At 42.6% G+C, this 21,258-nt stretch overlaps 1 protein-coding gene across 1 annotated transcript in view; it reads left to right on the top strand.

Moving 5' to 3' along the window:
• Nucleotides 1-4,680: 4,680 nt before the first annotated feature.
• Nucleotides 4,681-21,258, top strand: part of SLC2A12 (solute carrier family 2 member 12) — a gene marked incomplete at its 3' end in the record, with an annotated part of 56,785 nt that continues 40,207 nt past the window's right edge. The window contains exon 1 of the mRNA XM_079716631.1: nucleotides 4,681-4,877. Coding sequence (XP_079572757.1) covers nucleotides 4,763-4,877 — 115 coding nt within the window. The 5' untranslated portion in view covers nucleotides 4,681-4,762. The remainder of the gene's footprint in view (nucleotides 4,878-21,258) is intronic.

The following is a 21,258-nucleotide window of genomic DNA, read 5'->3' as shown; positions in this document are numbered from 1 at the left end:
AAATTATTATAGTGGTAATCAGCATGAAATGTTCTACTCTGATTTTTCCATTTAAAATAATAGAAATAATATTTTATTACACTGCTATATTGTCTTTCTTTTAACAATTTATTTTATATCAAGTGAACATATCATAATGAATTTAACCATACTTCTTTTGTAATTTGAGGAACTTTAATCAATATGATTAGTAATATTCTACACATTACAAAAAAGTTATATTGAAAACCTTTAGAAAAAGGGGTTATTTGGATAGTCTAAACATGTAAAATAATAAATATTCTTCCAAAAAACTACCAAGATGAATATTTTATTGGAGTATGGCTAATTAAGACATGAATTTGTATCTGGATATTTTTTGTCTAAAGATTGTATTTCCACATTTGTGTTTACACTGTAATGAACCATTTTAGGATAAAAACTCCAGAGGTACATTCTACATAAAATAGGGCAATGGGATGAAACACAGAGAAGCACCAGGGTGTAGTGGAAAGCATGTGAGTTTTGGAGTCAAATGGACTTGGACTGCTGTGCTTTGAAATGTTATGTTCTGCAAAAGATCTGTGCAAGAATTACTCATAACAGCTTTATTTACAATAGCCAAAACAAAACAGCCCAAGAGCCCATCAGTAGGAAAATGGATAAATAAACTGTGGTATATTTACCTATGGAATACTAGTCAGCAATAAACAGAATAAACTACTAATACACACAAACATAAGGATGAATGTCAAAATTATGCTCAGTGAAAGAAGGCTTACACAGGAGTACATACTCTATGATTCCATTCTACGAGGAGTGAGAACAGGGAAAGATAACCCATGTGGAAAAAATCAGAGCACTGATTGCTTCTAAGGTTTAAGATGTAAATTTACTCAGAAAAGACATAAAGGAACTTTCTGGATGATGTTCATGTTCTGTACTTAGTAGAGGTTTGGAGTGTACATATGTATGTGATTTTCTGAATTTATATAATGGTACCCTTGTATGAACATCATTGATGTAAAATGTCTCAAAGGGAAAAAAAAAAGAACCTAAACAAGTATTGGACTCTACTTCATGATACACATATCAAAGTATTCCAACTTACTTTGAAATGCGTAAAACCTAAGATGGATCAATGGATGGATAGAGGGATTAAAATACAGATACATAGATGAAAGAGTGAGCATAGTAAAATGCTGAGTATAGAATCTAGGTTTTCCTGTATGATTGAAAATTTTCAGGATGAAACATTGGAAAGTGTTTTGTTTTGTTTTGTTTTTGATCTGGACATGTTTCAAAAACCTCTGTTTCAATTTCTGCAAAATGAAAGTAATAGCATTTATTTACTTCACAAAGTTGTTGTGAGGTTTAAGAAAAATCGCCGTAAACATAGGCCTGGTATATACATAGTAGAAGTCCACAGCCTTGTGATGCTGTTTGCCTTCTCTTTCATCCCCTCTTATTTGTCTTGTCAGTTTATAAGCCATAATACATATTTTTGGATTTGGTAGCATTGCCTATGAACAGGTAGTCTGAAAAGGTATGCAGCAAAATTATTGGAATTATGGGAAATGAACTGTCCATCTGCTGATTACATATTCCTTAAGTGGAGGAATCGCTTTTAACGATAGTAGTGGCTCAGACTCTATTAAGGAGGGACAGCCTGTGGTGATACTTGCTCTAAAGAGAGTACCAGAAAGGAGAGAGAAACGACGAAGTGTTAGAGACAATCGTCAAACGGGTTTTTAAAAACTACATAGTTATCCAGCTCACTACATGCTCCTTTTGTGAGCACTCATTTATTTATTTGTTTATTTATTTATTTATTTGCTTGTAGAAATTTGAATGGAATGAAGTGAGGAAAAGGGCTTTGTTCATCCCCCTCAGCTCTGCCTGCTCCTCTTTCTTCCCAAAGTAGTTTGCAGGGTAGGTTTTTCCATACACTGTAATTTTTTATTTATTTATTTTTGGCTGCCTCGGGTCTTAGCTGTGGCATGCGGGATCTTTCACTGCTGTGCATGGGCTCTTTGATGTGGTGTGCAGGTTGCTCTCTAGTTGTGGCGCATGGGCTCTCTAGTTGCAGTGCATGGGCTTAGTTGCCCCGCGGCATGTAAGATCTTAGTTCCCTGACCGGGGATCGAACCCACATCCCCTGCATTAGAAGGCAGATTCTGGACCACCAGGGAAGTCCTTGCACTTATTTATTTAACACATATTTATTGAGTGTGTGCTGCATGCCTGGCACTGTGCTAAGAGCTGGAGACACAGAGATGGATGAGTGCCCGGGACAGACATAGGTGCCCGCCCTCATGGAACTTACATTCTAGTCATGCTAAAGTTAGTTGGATTTATAGGGATCTGTCTGTTAGCCAGCAAATATTTACTGAGTATTCATTCTGGCCAGGCACTTGGAATATCCATAGTAAACCAAACAGAAATGGTCCACTCTGTCATGGAGCCTGCTATCTAGCAGAAAAAGGCAGATGTAGTCAAATCACTGCATGTAACTATAACAAAACTGTAACATGATAAGAGTGCAAAATACTGTGAAGGAAAAGTACAGGGTTCTTCAGGAAATTTCGGCAGGAGAATATACCCCATTAGCCTAGGTGAAAAGAATTTTTCTCCTAAATTTTCTCTGAGTTTAAGAGAGTAAATTGAGCACAGAGCAGAGCTTGGGAGAGCCAGTGGCCCCCATCGAGTCAACAGCAGAATGAAGAACAGAATTAGGGGCACCAGGAGCCATGTGTTCAGTCACATAGTGTGCTTATTCCTTTGGATTTCTCCTTGTTTTATGCCTTAGGAGCTCCTGTGTGGTTCGGCTACAGAAAGCAAAGTGAGAATTGTTGAATTGCTCTTCACCGTAGTAAGGGATTCTGGAATTAGGTTTATCTTCTACTTGGTCAAAGACTATAGCAAACACCCTAACACGTCCATGGTGCCAGGAAGCTGCTGGAGACACGGGGCCTGAGATCATTAAACAAAGTAATTATACAACTCACCCACTGCAAGAACGTGTCTACTAACTGAGATCATTGATTCCCAGCAGAGAGAAGATAGAAGCCAAGAGAATACAGAGAGCTGATGAGAAATACGTGTGTCTCGCAGACAAAAACTGTTGCTCCTACAATGACAACACATTCTGGAAACAAATAAAAAACAAAGCATCATTGTACCACACATTCTTTAGTGGGGACAAGCTGATCTGCTGGAGTCTGAACTACTCATTTTTGAATCAAAAGGGGACTGGGCTATGCTTAAAGAACTGCCATTGTCTAGCACTAGCAGCAGACATAAACAGGTGCATAATCAATACTAGTTGAATAATCACAGGTTTGTTTCCATTTGTTGCCTGATTCCCCGAAGGATAAGAAAGAGACAGAAATATCTAGTGATGAGCAAAAGTAATGTACAAATGATAAGTTAATTTAGAGCTGTGTTAGGATCCAGCCAAAATGCCAAAAGTGAGCTCTGTGTAGTTCAGCTTCTGCCTGTACAAGCAAGAACTCGTTTCTCTGTCTAGAGGAACGGCAAGGACGAAAGCTGTATTTCATGTCATCTTCTTAAGGTCAAGAAGGGCTGAAAGTGATGGAAACCAAGAAAATCAGAGAAGGACAAGGCTGGGAGGTTGGGATATAGGCAAGTTATGGCACTAGACCACCTGGCTTCCTGGTCTCAGCTCTGCCACTGACTAGCTGTGATGTTTGAGGCAAGTCACTTTGCCTCCATTTTCTGCTCTGTAATATGGGTACATGCCTCACAAGTTTTTTTTCCCCCCTAAAATGAATCACTTGGTAAGACCTTTATAGAAATATACTCACAAGTCAGGAAAAAAAAAAAAAACAACAACAACTTCCTTCTCAGGCCCTGCTTTTGTTTCCGATTGGATGACACCACAGCCACACCATGGTCCATTCACTCTGGACGCTCAGAACTGGAAATGCCCCTCCTCCTACAATCAGGCTGTCAGGCATCCATCTCGACAGAAGGCTCAGGGTTGGTTGCTTCCTTAAAGAGAGCTATGCATAAATAAACTGCGATAGTTTGCTGTAACCCCAGGGTATAAAAAGTCCAAAGAACCTGGGCATTCTGAGTTTGTGTACACTTGGTCTCAGGCCTTGATTCGTCTGACAGGCCTTGGAGAGGGAGAGTATATACCGCACTCACCTAGGGCAAAATCAGGTTGAAACAATGAAGATGTTTCATGCTTTGTTGAATTTGCTAAGTGTCAGTGCTCCTGGAATAACCGTCTTGCTGAAAAATTGACACACTTTTCCTTCTGGTATGTCTTTGCCTAAATTGTTCCTCCCCGTGCAAGATTAACTAATACCATCTGTGAGTATTCTGGGCCCTCACTCTCAGCCTGGGCTTGAATCTGCCCGATTCTTTTCTGTGCCTCTTTTCAAAGGTGCAGGAATACAAGAGCTACGCCCCCACGCCCCCAGCTAAGGGCCAAACACTGTCAGAGCTCCGGTTCCCAAGCCTGGAAATCCTTTGCTTCCAGCTCTGCATCTGCAGGCAAAAAACAATCCTCCGGAGATTCGGCCCTCCCACTGCCTGTGATAGGCTGCTTGGAATAGCAAGAGCCTGTGTCACCGAAAAGGGCAAAGCTTTCGGAAATAGAAACAAAGTTGGTCACAAATCACATTGGCTTTGCCCGAAGTTTTTTTTTTCACCTTTCTTTAGCATGCGACCATGGGGAAAGTGACCGCTCGTGTCAGTAGGGGAAGTCAGGGTGGTTTAGTACCCAGGGAACGGCTGTAACTTCTACGTGACCATGGTACCTGTTGAAAACGCAGAGGGCCCCAGTCTGCTGAAACCGAAGGGGCCAGCAGCCGAGACGGATGGCAGCGACAGAGCCAGCGGCGGCCGGCATCCTCCCTGGGCAAGAGGTAAAGCGAGGCTGCAGGGCTCGGGGACCGCGAGAGGAGCGAGCTGGGCGCGTCTCACTCGTGTGCGTGTGTGTGTGTGCGTGTGTGTACACGTGAGCGTGCTAGGTGCCTGGAGACGAGGGGACAGGCTCTGCTGGGAGGAGTGACAAGGAGCTCTAATGTGAAGGTTGAAGTCCCACTACTCATAAGCCGGGTGCCCTCCGCCGTGTTGACGGTATGATGTATACATCTTTTTCATTTGGAGAAATTGACTGGCAAGATAATCACACGTGTAAACACACCCACACACCCCCCCGCATACACACACTTTTTCATTTATTGTCACAAATGGATAATCTCTAACAATTGGACATTATAACCACCATTTCAAAAATCAGCATTTTAAGGAAGCTTCATAAAATTATTAGTTATATAATGAATCAATAAAACTTTCTTTTTCAGTTCCCAGCATATGTTTGTAATGACTTTGAGCATTATTTACAGCCTAAAGCCTCTGCTTGGTTGCTCCTGCTTTCTTTAAAACTGGCCTTTCAGACTGAGGTTTGTTTAATACTTTTCCTTCCGGAGGTGAAATTTGGAAAAGTTTTCATTCATTTCAGTTATCTTTTTTTTTGCGATACGCAGGCCTCTCATTGTTGTGGCCTCTCCCGTTGCGGAGCACAGGCTCCGGACGCGCAGGCTCAGCGGCCATGGCTCATGGGCCCAGGCGCTCCGCGGCATGTGGGATCTTCCCGGACCGGGGCACGAACCCGTGTCCTCTGCATCGGCAGGCGGACTCTCAACCACTGCGCCACCAGGGAAGCCCCATTTCAGTTATCTTTGCTAAACCAAATGGCTTTCTTCACTCCCACATGTACAATTTTCACAAACACACTGCACACTTTTAGTTGCCTTTTCCTATTCAGCTAGTTTGTTCTCAAAGGAATAGGAACTAATCATTATATGAAATGAAATCAAACACAAATAATGTCCTTCTTCCCACCGCTTCCCTCAGCTCTGCTCTCTCTAATCATATAATGCACTCCCACGCCATATATTGGAATGTCATGCATGACCAAAAACACTAAATGATATGAAAGGCATTTTACCGTTCACCTTGGGATGGATCTGTATACTTATGTTTGCATGGCGGGTTTGATGATCTTGGAATTGAATCCACAACCCCTCTCAAGGAGGAACTGAGACGCTCTCCTTATCCCCTGCCCTCTCCCTGCTCAGCCTTCCCTTGCTTCCCTCCTTCTAGTCAAGAATGAATATCTGGGGTCACCTTACACTACGCCTCAGCCCTCTCTTCAGCAGAGCTGTCCCTTTGTCTAAGTGTGATCTTTGGTTCCTAAGTCTAAGAGCAGACAAAGGAAACTTGTATTCAGGGGTAAAGAGAAAGAGTGGCAAAGTTCTTCTCTCTGAATTCCGGCAAGATTGAGCTCTAGGGTGAGCTGAGGTGGTGATATTGACAAAAAGGGTTAACTAGATAGAGTCACCGATAAATGTCACAAAGAAGATAAAAAGAAACTTTGTCCTGGAGGGGCCTCCATGGTAACGATCAAAAATGGACTATTTAGTTTTGTTATGTCTTTGAAAGCACAGTGTACTTCTCTTAATAGGTTAAATTGCCCAAGTTCACAGTGATCCCAAAGGAAGGTAACATGTATGTGTGCTTGTAAAGGTTGAATACACACACAAAATTCAATTTATAGTGCAACTGTTTATGCCATTGAAAAGAAATGATAAATGAACAAATACCATAAATTATCTTTTACATTTAATTTTAAATGAACCTTTATCGTGTAGAAGAGGAAACCTAAATGTTTTTCTTAAATCCTTAATTAATACAGCTTTGATGGATGCTGTATGTCGTTTATATTTAGACAAATACAAACCTTTTATTATTACTTTTGTAAATTTTCATAAATTGTCTTAAACATTCTTGGTACCCAAAGGCAATTATACAGATCTATGTGTATAATGAAACCATAGTATGGACTTGCTCTATGGTTTTGACAAGTTACTTCACCTCTCCAACTGGGATTGTATTTTTGTATGATTTACGAAGATGTTGAGGTTTAATGAAATATTTGACAAATACTCCTTCCAACTTCTTTATATTTTAAACTTCCATAGTTTCATCCAGGAAATTCTAAGTATTTAAAACATGCTTAAATTATCCTACTTTTCCTGCCTTTGAAGGTAGCAAGTTGTTCTATATTCCTAGATGAAAAAATTAACGCGCAAAGAGGAATGAGTTATACAACCCAGGACAAGGTCATTAAAACATTTGAGATATAGAAAAATGAAACAAAACAAAAACCTTAATCTCTTTGATTGTACCCCCTTGATGCTCTTGTGTGTAATGAAAAGTGTTGGCAGGTTTTCCTTGGCTAACCCCTCTAAACTGGAAAGAATGCTCTGTTTCAATGGCTAGAAGCTAATGAACTTAAATTCATTTTCAGAAAGCTATGGCTCAAAGTGGGTACATTCTTAGTAAACCTTTCAGTGTTCATAGACACATTATAATTGACCTTGTAGGGCAGATTGAGCTCAACTTGAAATCTCGCTACCTCGAGCCAACAACAGATACAGGTGAGGTGAGGAACATGGACTGCTGGGGCATCTTACACAAGGAGAGCATGAGTCCAGAAGATGTGTGGTTGGCCCACGTTCACGTGGTGGCTGATCAAAGCTGACCCTGGCGACCTGTGGCCTAGGGGGCCTGCTCCTTCATCTCAGGAGCTGGGTCTCCCAGGCTCTTCTAATTCATGATTCAAACAACTGGCTAGGAGGAGAGTTTCCTTAAGTCCCCCATTACCCCACCAGTGCTGCATTTTCCTCTCAGATCTGCCCAAAAGGTCAGAAACCAAGAGCAATATTCACTGTGTGAGTGTCGGTTCTCCGCGCTGCAGATCAAGCTGCCGAAAGCAGTGGAACCCAGATCGCTAGAACTAGACTCTGAACCAGCTGAAAGGGCTGCACTTCATCCCCTCCAAGGCCCTTCTAAACCTGGGATGCCACAGTCTGAGATTTAAGAAATGCACACTTCTGCTAACGAGATGAATACCCTATGGAAGTTGTTCTCAAACTTGTTTAAATCTGTGAACTCCTTTTTGCAAATGGAAGCTGAGTAGGTGGTCAGTATGTTAAGACAAGTAAACATGGCACCTCTTTAGTGGAAAGGGGAGAGGTGGAGAAAGAAAGACCTGCAGCCTGGCTGCTTCCTTGCTCCTCTCTCATCCCTTGTGGCCCTGAGCCGGCTCCTGGGTCAGCATCACATTAGCAAACCTCAGGTCCATCACCACTCCGATTATGCAGGCCATGTTTTTGAGGTTGGGGCATATTTACTGTGCTCCTGCTGTGAGCCTTGGGCTCTCAGGATTAGCCTAAAACAGACCCTCTTGAATTGAGTCAGGTCTGGCTTTCTCAGGCTTCCTCAGGCAGCCCAAAGGGAAGTCTACTTGTAAGACAGACTGAGGAGACTTTGGGGAACAAACATCACCGGGGAAGAGAAGGTCAGACTGACCAGCTTGACCTGAAAACAGAGCTTTGGCTGTGAGACCAACAGACTGGTCACTTTGGGAAGACCCAGGCCTTGGCCATTCCCATTTTTCCAGGTTTTCCATATATTAAAAAGTGACATCTGAAACTAGTATAATATTGTAAATCAGCTCTACCTTAAAAAAAAAGCAGAGATAAAATTTTTAATAAAATATATACAGAATTAAGTATCAAAAGAAAAAGTGACAAAACCCTTGACAAAAATTGTGTTCTTAAAAACATGTGTATTTAACAAATTGATGGCAATTACAACAGCAAAAAAAATGTTGTGTAGCTTGATATTCCCAAGGAAATGATAGAATTTATAGACATTTGAATTTATGAGGGACGATAGACTTTTTTTGACTGGAAATGAGACCAGATTTAAAGATAACCATCTCCCCTTTCTCTTCAGTCAGCTTATCTCTGGGGCTGTACATTTAACCTCACTTGGAAATCATAACAAAAGTCTAAATTTGAGGCTTTTTGTGACAGTGAGGCATGGGCAAATGGCTTCTCTGGGATCTCAGAAGGGAGAGGCTCTAAATAAACATGGCGGGAGCTGTTTCACCGCCAACTCTGGGTGGTGTTTGGCTCACGCAGCAGGGCTCTTTTCCCCTTTAATATCACATCACAGAGAGAGCAGAGAGATTGCCGCTTGCCACAAACCACCTCTAGGCTGCTGCAGCAGCAGGCATGTATTGTGAGTGCCTGTGTTGTCAGGGCCTGGCAGACAAGGCCAGGCCAAGGAGCCACCAACAGTGCCATTGACCCAGAGGGCCTGAAATTAGCCAGCAAACACCAGCATGCCTGAACAGGTTTTATGGCCAATGTCTATTCCGATAGGTCAGTGCCTCTGTCCAGTTGTTAAATATTTTAAACATTACACGTCTGTCCGGTAACATTGCCAGCAGGTCCTGAGTGGCTGCGTTCTTAGGAAAGAGACTGGTGGTGCTGGTAGGACCCTACTGTGATCCCTCAGGTATGTTTTTTGTGAATTCTCAAGGAGGTACTTTTCAGTGGTCTAGACCTTGTAGAAGCTGATAAAAACAGAACTCAAAATACAATGAGTCCACCCTGGAACTGCCTGCGGAAACTCCAATTTACATGTGTGTATCTGAGGTGAATCTTAAGATGCAGTTTTTAATTGCTGTAGATGTGTGGGATGGTATTTTTCATTCAAGAATACTTAGTTCTTGAATCTGGCTTCATAGTGTCCTCTCACTAGGAGGAACTGTAGTATAATACTATTTAGCCTCAAGGTTCAAAAAGTTCTAAAAGCTCCAAACAGGCCTCCATGAGTGTGGAATTAGCTTTGGGCTTTGTTTTTTTTTTTTTTTTTGCGGTTCACGGGCCTCTCACTGTTGTGGCCCCTCCTGTTGCGGAGCACAGGCTCCGGACGTGCAGGCTCAGTGGCCATGGCTCATGGGCCCAGCCGCTCCGTGGCATGTGGGATCTTCCCGGACCGGGGCACGAACCCATGTTCCCTGCATCGGCAGGCGGACTCCCAACCACTACACCACCAGGGAAGCCCTACACATGAGTTTTTTTTCTATTTTATTTTGTTCTGTTTTGGCTCCTTGGTATCACTTTTCTTCCTGCATCGCAGCACATTCATTTATGCGTTTGCAAAATGGCTATGCTTCAGCGATATACTAATTTTTCTATACAATTTAGGTAGAAGTGATAAGACTAAAATAATTTATCACATTCTTCTCATTTTAGGAGTTTTCATTCTTTTTGAGCATGACTCACTTTATACTGTTGTACCAAAATACCAGGGAGAAAAGCAGTCCTTTGTTTGACTTACAGGAGTATTTTTTTCCCTTAAGTAAATCAAGTGTTATTAAACTTTAAACTGGTAAATTGTGCTTCCCTTGGAAGTAATTGTTTCTCAAAAACGTTCATGACACAGTTCTGCCTGGCATTACTAGGCTCTGGGGCTGTTAGCTACAACCATATTATTTTAATTATATTATTATTACTTTTTTTTAATAACGTATTGCTCCTGTGTACACCTGTTTCCCACACTTTGTGGAATTTGGGAGCCATGTGCAATGCTAATTTAGATATGACATCTCAGCCTTGGATGTGCAAGGTTTTTTAAGAATAGGGGAGGGAATTCCCTGGCAGTCCAGTGGTTAAGACTCCACCCTTCCACTGCAGGGGCAAGGGTTCAATCCCTGGTCAGGGAACTAAAAATCCTGCATGCTGCGTGACATGGCTAAAAAATAAAAATAAAATAAATAAAATAAAATAGAGAAGTGAAGAAAAAAGAATAGGGGAAAAAGTTGTAATTTTAATCCATTGGTATCGTGAAAGAACATCCCTAAGCTAATGAATATTTCATTTCTATTGGGAAACAAAATTGTGGAAAGCCCAAGGCAAAATCACAGGAAGAATTTTTAACGATAGAAGCCCAATTGTGTAGGTATTGCCAAAAACAAAGGAATTCAAGAATTTATGAAAAGGCAGAATTGTTATGCTGGAAACAAGGTATCATTTTACTTCCTTTGCTATCAGTAAGAGACTGTTTCAAAGTTTTACTTCAGTGTTATGGAGGTTTTCCCCCATAGACTCAGACTAAACAGATCTTTGTTGAATGATTTTTGTGGGCAACCCAATGAGGTAATATTACCCCCCAGTTCACAGATAAGGAAACTGAGGCTAAGAGAGCAACATTTACCAAGCACTTACTAGCGTGCACCAGCCACTCGTCTATCTCATTTATTCTCATAACAACGTTATGAGTTATGTAATATTATCTTTATTTAAGGAATGAGGCTGCAGAGGAACAGAAAGATTAAGGGACATGTCAGGGTCTAGCTGGTAACTAACCAGACGCTTTGATTCCAGATTGTACCTTCAGCATTAAGTCAAGGTACCTCTGGGAGAGAAGCAAAGTGACTTGCTCCATGTAGCATGGATAATAGCCCAGACATCCAAACCTCAGTAGCCTAATTCCAAGCCAGGGTTTTGCCCACTTGAATGATAATACCATCCAGCACCAATGTTTCTACTTCCTGGTCTGTTCCGTGATCTGATCTGTGAATTTGGGTACCCAGTATATGCCTTTCAGAACTTTATTGCATTCTGTTTTAGCTATTCTCTAATTTTCCATGTGACATGTCTTTTTCTATAAGATTATAAATTCCCAGATAAAATATATATTCCTGTACTTATCAGAGCTCTGAGCTAACTGCAAGTGTTTAGAAAGTACCGTGTAGCTCATAAGAGGGAGGAATTATGCCTTTTCCTCTGTATTTCCATCAGGGATCACATGTAAATGGCACAAGTACAGCCATCTTGTAACCTAGGAAATGTGTCAGCACTGTGCTTGGATTGACCACCGTGCTGATTGCACTGTCCATATAGTTGAAACTGTCTGCCATCTGTGTCCAAGACGGTACTGCCATGGAGTACATGCTTAACTGTTAAATCAGTGAGTGAGTGAAGAAGTGTTTGTTGAGCTGAACTAAAGAGCATTTAATTCTGCAATACTTATTGACCACCTACTGTGTGAGAGGCACAGTGCCGGATACTTCACAGTAAAAAAAAAAAAAAAAAAGATATCTAAGACATTATCCAAGTCCATAAGTTTTACCAACTCATCAGAGATAAGAGTCTAAATAATGACAAGACAATCATTTAGCAAATATTGAGTGTCTTCTAGAAATCAGACATGATGCTAGACCGTGGGTCCAATGGTGAACCAGTGACATTCATGCGATGTAAATACTTATTAGCAATTGGTGATGAGAGAGAAGAGATGAGGAAACCTACATGGGAGGAGGTGGCCAGACACATAATGCCACAGTAGTGCTCAGGGGGCAGCTCAGCCAGTTTTTTGTTTGTTTGTTTGTTTTTGTTTTTTTGCGGTACGCGAGCCTCTCACTGCCGTGGCCTCTCCCGTTGCGGAGCACAGGCTCCGGACGCGCAGGCTCAGCGGCCATGGCTCACGGGCCCAGCCGCTCCGCGGCATGTGGGATCTTCCCGGACCGGGGCACGAACCCGCGTCCCCTGCATCGGCAGGCGGACTCTCAACCACTGCGCCACCAGGGAAGCCCCTCAGCCAGTTTTTGAAGGATCCTGGAAGACAGTATGGCTAAGCTGAGTCAAGAAAGTATCACTGAGTCCAATAGATTTACAGAGAGAATTCTAAGCAGAGAAGCTAGCTTGTATACAAGTTTGGAAAGGAGAGAATGGCACATTCAGGGAACTACGAATATTTTTGTCTGATGAAAGCACATAGTTCAAAGCAGAAGAAAGAGGGTTTTGAAAGAATCTGAAGGTGTAAGTAGGGACCATGTTATGAAACCTTTGTGTGATAAGTATCATGAGAAGAGGAATTCTTAGGAAGAGATCTTACTGGTTTATAGAAATCAAGAAAAGTTTCTGAATGTGATGATAGTGGTGAAAGAACTAGGGAGTCTTGGATAGCTCCACCTGCACGGCTGTAAATCTTCAGGTCTATGGGATCACCATTCTTTTAATATTTAAACAAAAGTAGCTCCAGCCCCCATAAAGTTAAATCCACATGCCCTCCACCTTGCTCAAACCCTGCCCTCTACCCTGCTCCTCTGCCCTTCGCCCATTCTCAAACACACCTGGTATACTGGTAACACCTTAGGGGTCTTGTGGTTTCTGATCACTTTTTGCACCAACTTCCTGTTTGCCCTAGATTTTTGCCCTTCAGTTCCTGCAGCTGGTCTTTTCTCTTGTCCCTGCTCCAGTCCATGCGTGGATTACAGCCCTTTTCCTTCATATACTCAAATCCCATTCAAGCAAGTTCTTTGTTGATTCTTACCAACAATTTGAAGAGAGCTATAGTGCAATTAAATATTAGGTGGGCCCATTCATAAAAGTCTCCTGTCAAATCCACCACAGGAAATTTCTTGTAAACCAACTTTTCTAAAAGCTACAGGCCTCTTGCACTATTGTTCCCGTCTTCATTCCCCATCCCCATCCACCAGAACTTGACAAACTCTCCTGACCTTTTCTTTCATTTCTCTTATTTCTGGGTTCTGTTGGCCATTCTTTTTTTTTTTTTTTTTTTTTTTTTTTTTGCGGTACGCGGGCCTCTCACTGTTGTGGCCCCTCCCGTTGTGGAGCACAGGCTCCGGACGCGCAGGCTCAGCGACCATGGCTCACGGGCCCAGCCACTCTGTGGCATGTGGGATCCTCCCGGACCGGGGCACGAACCCGTGTCCCCTGCATTGGCAGGTGGACTCTCAACCACTGTGCCACCAGGGAAGCCCTGGCCATTCTTTCTTGATACCCCTCTCTCTCCCTCTCTCTCACACTCTCTCTCTCTCTCTCTCTCTCTCTCACACACACACACACACACGAAAATTCTTGCTTCTTGACCTTTTCTCGTGTTCTCCCTCTCTCTCCCCTAGACCACCACTGTATTACCAACATGACCCACGGGCTTTCCCCTTGACCCTGAGGTGGCCATCTAGGTATTTATTTTTAGTAAATAAAGTGCTCTTCCTAAGAACTTTACATCTACAGGCTTTACAATATTATTTTTTCTGCATTTCATTTCCTTAACTAAAGAATTTTTAAAGCACTAAGGGTGATTCTCAACCATTTCTGAGTACCTGGACTCCTTTTTTAAATTGAAAAACCTGGACTCCTTTATTTATTTATTTATTTATTTAAATTAATTAATTAATCAATTTTTATTTATGGCTGCGTTGGGTCTTCATTGCTGCACACGGGCTTTCTCTAGTTGCGGCAAGCGGGGCTACTCTTTGTTGCAGTGCGCGGGCTTCTCATTGCAGTGTCTTTTCTTGTTGTGGAGCACGGGCTCTAGGCATGCAGGCTTCAGTAGTTGTGGCACGTGGGCTCAGTAGTTGTGGCTCGTGGACTCTAGAGCACAGGCTCAGTAGTTGTGGCACACGGGCTTAGTTGCTCTGTGGCATGTGGGATCTTCCCAGACCAGGGCTCGAACCCGTGTCCCCTGCATTGGTAGGTGGATTCTTAACCACTGCTCCACCAGGGAAGTCCTGGACTCCTTTTTAAATAGAAAAACAACTTGAAATTCTCACATACTTTTTAAATAGAAAAACAACTTCAAATTCTCACATAGTAGTTTTCACAGTTTTATATTTATTGATTAGAAAATATAGAATGACAGAAAGCTACTCTGTATTCACTCGCACTTTGAATTAAAACCTTTTTTTCAGTCACATCTACATATGTATGAAATCTTGAAGTATAGATGTGTATGTTACTATTTTTCCCAATGTTTAATAATCATTGATGGGATGAGGATCCTTTCTGAAGACTTTGCCAATTTTCAAAAATCCCTCGCTCACCACAACTCACACACGTTGAAAATCTCTGGAGACATCAGAGGCCTCTGGGTAAAATGGCTGCTGGTTTGTTCTCCAGATTCACTCCCTCTTAACTATCTATTGAAAATCCCCTTGAAAAGATGAAAAGAGATGCAAAATTACAATAGTATTAAAGCCAGATATATTCATCAATGAGTTAGAACTTATCCTTAAATAAAATGCAAATATGGGCCTAATGTATAAACTAGGGCTGTAATATTTAGCTCTCCACAAACTCTCACTCAGCACCCCTAATGAGAGAATTTTCATCAATCAAAGGATGACATCTCCACAGACTCCCCCGGAGCTGCTTTTTCGGAGGGTCAGAAGGTTTTGCTCCATAGTCCAATTCCTCCCACCCTATCCTGTCACCATCACTTCTCATTCTATATCTCTTAAGGGCTACAATTTTCAAAATTTCAGCAACTCTGGCTGGCTCGTTGCATTCTAGAATGTGAAATCAGTGTTAAGAAGAGACAAAGTCCAAATGAGCCACTGGAATGGTACATTCTAGAAGTTGTAATTTTGCATGTATTGTTTAAGACAAGCAAAAAATGACAGTCTGTTCATAGTCAGGAGACCAAAAAGTGGAAGAAAAAAAATTCCTTTCTCAGTCCAGTGGGGTCACTCCAGAAAAATAACTTCCAGACATCAGAAATTTGGCTAGCAGCTGTGCACATCAACTGCTCCTTCGAGTCTAACTACGAGAGTTTCCAACTGCAGCTGGGTGGCTAGACTATGATGTGTCAGACACTGGAAACCCAACAGCTTTTCCAACTTCCTTCTTATTTCTTGGTCTTTCCCATCTGGAGAACTAGAAGATTCAGATACTCACTTAGTCTTTCTGGCAGCCAAGTTTGACTGTGGAACTCACTAGTTCTGGTCAACGAGACATTCGGGCAAGTCTTTGTAGGGGAGGAAAAAAGTTTTCCTCAACCTTTTTAGGGCTTGTGGCTGAGTCCAAAAATTAAACTGACAAAGACTAACAGAAAAGCATCCATATTTATTTAATATAATTTTTATGTGACATGGAAACCTCCATAAGGAAATAAAGACCCAAAGACATGACTAAGCCTGAGTATTTTTATGCTAGATTTGATCAACAGTGGACAGTCATGAAAATATGACAGGTCAAGGAGTATGAGGTAAGTGTCATGAGCCAGGGGAAACTTAGCAAGGCTGTTTGTTTGAATTCTTCTTGGTGCCCCTTTGTCTTCTGAGATAAGGATGTTCTTTTCCTCTGGGTATAACAGAGAGCACCTCTCACATGAGGGTTTTATGACCTGCTTCAGGGGGAAGGGTGGGGGGCAGGCTAAAGCCACCTTCCTGTATCTGGCATTTCCTCAAATTCCTTCAATATACCAAGGGGTTGTATTTTGGGGTAGCATGTCCTGAACCCCATCATCTTCCAAGGTGCTTCTGAAAAGTTCCTTCCCTGATAAAAGGAAAGAGACACATGGGGATAACCCCTTGCCCTAAGACTTCTTCCATTGTCTGCTGCCTTTGAGACTGGTTGTGAAAGCGTCTAATATCTAGAGCTGTGACAGCCACCTTGCACATATGGTGACAGACTGGGGACAAAAGCCAACCCTCTGAGGAGGCAGGAACAGAAGGATTCATAGAGTGTGAATCCTTGTAGACACCAAATTCAACTTGGTCTTCTCACAAAGTAAACAATAAATGCCCTTGTTTTTCAGGTTTTTGGCTTCCTGCCGTCAAAAATATCATAAATGATTTGGGGGCTGGATAAAGAGAATGTGGCAATCTGGTTATTGTCAAGCACATTTTAAATACAAAGGCAAAGCATGCGTTTTAAGATTTCTCTTTATGGGAAACAAATACATTTTGGACAGCATCTGATTTCTGTTCTCTATAATTAAAAAAAAAATGGAGTCTGTGGAAAAAAGAGATGCAGGACAACATCTGGTGATAAGAGTAAATTGAGGTGAAGATGGAACTAGCTCAGATCAGAGATGCTAATAGACCTAATATGAGATGTGTAAAGTGTCAGAGTCTAAAACTGCAAGAGTAGAATTATTATCTGAAATCTGTGATGCAGAGGATAAATAAGAGAAGCTATTCTAGGATGCACATAAAAAGAACAATAAGATAGAGATGAGGAAATGAATATATTTAGCTAACATATAAATAATTATTCCAAAACAAATGGGAAGGAAAAAACCCCCAAAATACTAGAGGAAATCTTTTCTGAGTAGGAGAACTCAACCAGTAGCAAAAAAAATTTAGAAGAAACAAGTACTCTGACTTGTCCTGGTGAAAGTTTCAAATTGAAGGAAAGATGAAAGAGAGGAAGGAAAGAAAGAAAAGAATGAAAGTCCTACAAGGAATCAGGCAGAAAAGGAGTGTTAACAACAGAGCAAAATGCAAGGAAGTACTCTTATGCCCCCTCTTTATACCTCCCCAGCCAACAGAATTTGGAGAAGATTAGTTTCAGAAAAGTGTGTCTGTGAAAGTACTACCTGGGGTTGGAAAAATAAAAGGAAAGAGAGTAAAGTTCGTACCTTTTTGTCCTAGAAAGTCCAAACAATAGTAGGTGTAGAGGAAGGCCACATTTTCTGTTGTTCTGAGTTTCATTGCATGTTAAAGAGAGGATGGGGGTATGGTGGAGGTGGGGAGAGAGTGGTTAGATAAAGGATAGTGCCCAATATTTACCATAACAGGGAGCACCACACATGGTCCAAGGCCAAGAGGCAGCATCTGGAACTTTTGACAGCTGTTGGAAACACCATACCACAACACCACACTCTCCTCTCACCCTCCGTACAAGGGAGCTATCTGATTGAGCCAGTGCTCTCCTTCCTGGGCATCCAATAGCCTCTGCAGAGCTCTGGCATCAGGTCCTGTGTGGACTCCCCATACAGACTCTACTCTCAAGGGACTCCCAATCTAAGCAGGAGACAGACTAATGCAGAGTGCTGTAAGGCCTTGGACACAAAGGCAGAAGAGAGATGAATGCTAACCACAGAGAGGGAGTCTGGAAGATTTTGTAGAGGGGGGATATTTGAGCTGGATCCTCAAAGACTCAGGTTTCCCTAGGCTGTGAAGGAGGGAGGCCAGATGTGCCACATGCCGTAAGTGAGGGACAACAGCATGAAGAGAAACACAAGTCTGGGAAAGGGCAGGCATTTTCCAGAAACAATCAGTGGTGCAGAAGGGCTGGAGAACTGTGCCTGGAGACTGTTGTTGGGACCTGAAAACCTGGTCCTCAGAAAGGAGACTGCTAAACATGGAATCTGAGTGACTAGTGAACAAGCCTGTGCATGGGGCTGACATTAAATAAAACATAAATATACGAGTGACAGTGGAACTCTTTAGAGTCCCTGCAACGGTGCCATATTAACTGGCTAATAACAGTGCTGAAAGCGCTATAGAAATACTGATTGTATGTTGTTCAGATGCTCAGCATTTATGTAAATATAAAGTTCCAGGTGCTAACCCTTAAGTCATACTAGGTATTAACCTTAGTCTGTTGACCAACCATGGGGAAGAGAGGACCAAGGATTGGCATTTGCAGTGCTGTTACCATTCATTCATTTATTTATTCACTCAACAGATATTTATTGAGGATTGACCTTGTGCCAAAGACTAGAGGTAAGAATACAGATGTAAAGAGAGCAGAGTTTGGGGACTTCCCTGGTGGTGCAGTGGTTAAAACTCCATGCTCCCAATACAGGTGGCCTGGGTTCGATCCCTGGTCAGGGAACTAGATCCCAGGTGCATGCTGCAATTAAGAGTTCACATGCCACAACTAAGGAGCCCTAGAGGTGCAACTAAGGAGCCTGCCTGCAGCAACTAGGACCCAGCGCAACCAAATAAATAAATTAAAATAAATTAAAAAAAAAAAGAAAGTGGGGTTCTTGCCTTCAAGGTCTTTCTGTGTAAGAGGGGAAGACAAACAGGTCGATAAATGAGTGACAGAAGTATGCCTTCATATATCTGAAACCCTGCATTCTGTGCACAGCAGGAGTGCAGAGGGGCTGGGGTGGGACAGCAGAAGGTGGCAGAGCAGGGTAGTCATCATGGGGGAGGTGGCACTTGAAATGACTCTTGAATGATGGGTTGGGATTAAAGGTATTCAGAGGGAAGGAGCAGAGAAAGAAGAGAACACAAATGCAAGGCCATTTGGGGGCCACTGCAAGTTTTTCTCGAGCAAAACATGAAGTAGGAGGTCTTTTAAATGTGTGAAGTTGGGCTTCCCTGGTGGCGCAGTGGTTGAGAGTCCGCCTGCCGATGCAGGGGACACAGGTTCGTGCCCCGGTCCGGGAAGATCCCACATGCCGCGGAGCGGCTGGGCCCGTGAGCCATGGCCGCTGAGCCTGCGCGTCCGGAGCCTGTGCTCCGCAACGGGAGAGGCCACAACAGTGAGAGGCCCACGTACCGCAAAAAAAAAAAAAAAATAAAAAAAAAATAAAAATTGTGTGAAGCCTTCACAGTTGGTCAAGCTGTATAATGACCTGGCTGCCTGCTGGAAAAAGACCTGTGTGTGCACGCTGCTTTCCAGTGTGTTGCAGGATTCAGGCCTCTGGCAAGTGTTTGCTGTGTGTCCATTATGTACCTATGCTACAATAGGCACATGGGGGAGAAAGGAAAACAGAAAGCGGGCAGAAACTCAAATATTGTGGAAAATGGAGTGTTTCATGTGCTTGCCGTTTAAAGCTGAGGTTCTGAGTCACCATGAGCAGGAGACAATGCAGCTATTGTGAAAGCGGCTGCAGCCTCTTAGACTGTGGGGCTTGCCTGTCCTTTGTGCCCTGGATGTGGGTCTCAGTGCTCTTTTGCATAAAGCCTCTGAGTTGTGATCACATCTTCAATAGGAACAGTTTTACTTTATTATCTTACTAAGGAATTATCAGCGCATCAAAAGGAACACAGCTGGTCTAACAAAGCAGCCAGACCCAGAGGGTAGGCATGACCCAGGAGCCTGTGGGTACCAGTTGCAAGTTTCTAGATAGTTTCTGCTTCTGTGATGTCCACAAAAGCCTGAGGATTCCCTATGGTATCTTTGGGGGGACGCTGCGATGCAAAGAAGGGCCCTCGTGGATCAAGACCATGATCCAAATGGCCAGGAATGGTAAACTTCACCATGAACTTTAAGTGCGGACTGGCTTCAGGGCTAGATGTTTATTGAAAAGGCTCTAACTATGATTCCTCACCCTCCTCTCTCCTGTAGCGCTAGCTGCTTCTCCTCAGTCCACCCAGCTGCCCCAGACTCTGCCATTCGTGTTTAGGCAGACATTCTCTCTCTTTCCTCCTGTTCTCTGTCAGATTTCTTGGAAAAGTCATCTCTACTTTCTGGCATCCATAGGATAGCATCCTGCTTCTATCATCATCAACCAAAAAGTAGACACAGAAAAAGAAAAACCCACTCTATGTCTTTCTTCATTTTATTTATATGGTAAAATAGCACCAGGAAAATTTCCCATGGTGGAAGTCCTAAGATGTCACAGGGTTGAGATCTTGGAAGTGCTAGGGTCTATCCTTCCACACTGAATTAGAATTCCAAATCCTAAATGGGCAGCCTGAGGACTGTAATGGAACCTCAGCAGTAATAAACAGCAGTCGTGAGATGAGTGGGGAAGCTATTTTGGGTCAGTAGCCCTTAAAGCATATAATGGGGAAGATATACCTTTCAAATAAAATTCAGTCAGTAAAGACCATAGCTTAATTCTGTAGCATATAACCTGCGTTGGTATCCTCCCCCCAACCTATGTGAGTATAGGGTCATAGAATGTCCTAGTGCAACTGTATAAGCTTTTGAAGGCAAATTGCCTAGATAGGTAGATAAAACTGTGATATATAATTTTTAAAAACTTGTAATGTTGTAAAGAGAATTTTTTATTCATATGGAGACAATTTTATTATATCTCTAAAGAATTATACTCAGTACTAGCTGCTGGGTCTCAAGAGGGACACTGACAAACCAGGATGGTTTCCAGACCTTTTGCACACATCCCAGTCTGTTAGAGTCCTATGAACCCTGAATAAAAGAACTAGGCATATGAAGCTAAGTCCAGAAAGCAGAAGAAAAAGCTAGGTCTCTCTTCTGTCAGGGGATATTTCCCCAAGACCACAAGAAGCTGGCTTTGGGACTTGCACCTCTCCCCCCATCCCCTTTCTTCCTTAACCCACTGCCTCAACTCTCTCCAAAGTAGGATAATAGAGGGCTTCCCTGGTGGCGCAGTGGTTAAGAATCCACCTTCCAATGCAGGGGACACGGGTTCGAGCCCTAGTCCGGGAAGATCCCACGTGCTATGGAGCAACTAAGCCCGTGTGCCACAACTACTGAGCCTGCTCTCTAGAGCCCACGAGCCGCAACTACTGAGCGCATGTGCCTAGATTCCGCGCTCCACAACAAGAGAAGCCACCACAATGAGAAGCCCGCGCACCACAACGAAGAATAGCCCCCGCTCACTGCAACTAGGGAAAACCCGTGCACAGCAACAAAGACCCAACATAGCCAAAAATAAATAAATAAATAAATTTATTTTTAA

This window comes from Hyperoodon ampullatus, assembly GCF_949752795.1.
Source record: "Hyperoodon ampullatus genome assembly, chromosome: 12".
Classification (NCBI taxonomy): Eukaryota; Metazoa; Chordata; class Mammalia; order Artiodactyla; family Ziphiidae; genus Hyperoodon; species Hyperoodon ampullatus.
The sequence above is the reverse complement of the archived record's forward strand: the minus strand, read 5'-3'. Positions and strand labels throughout refer to the sequence as shown.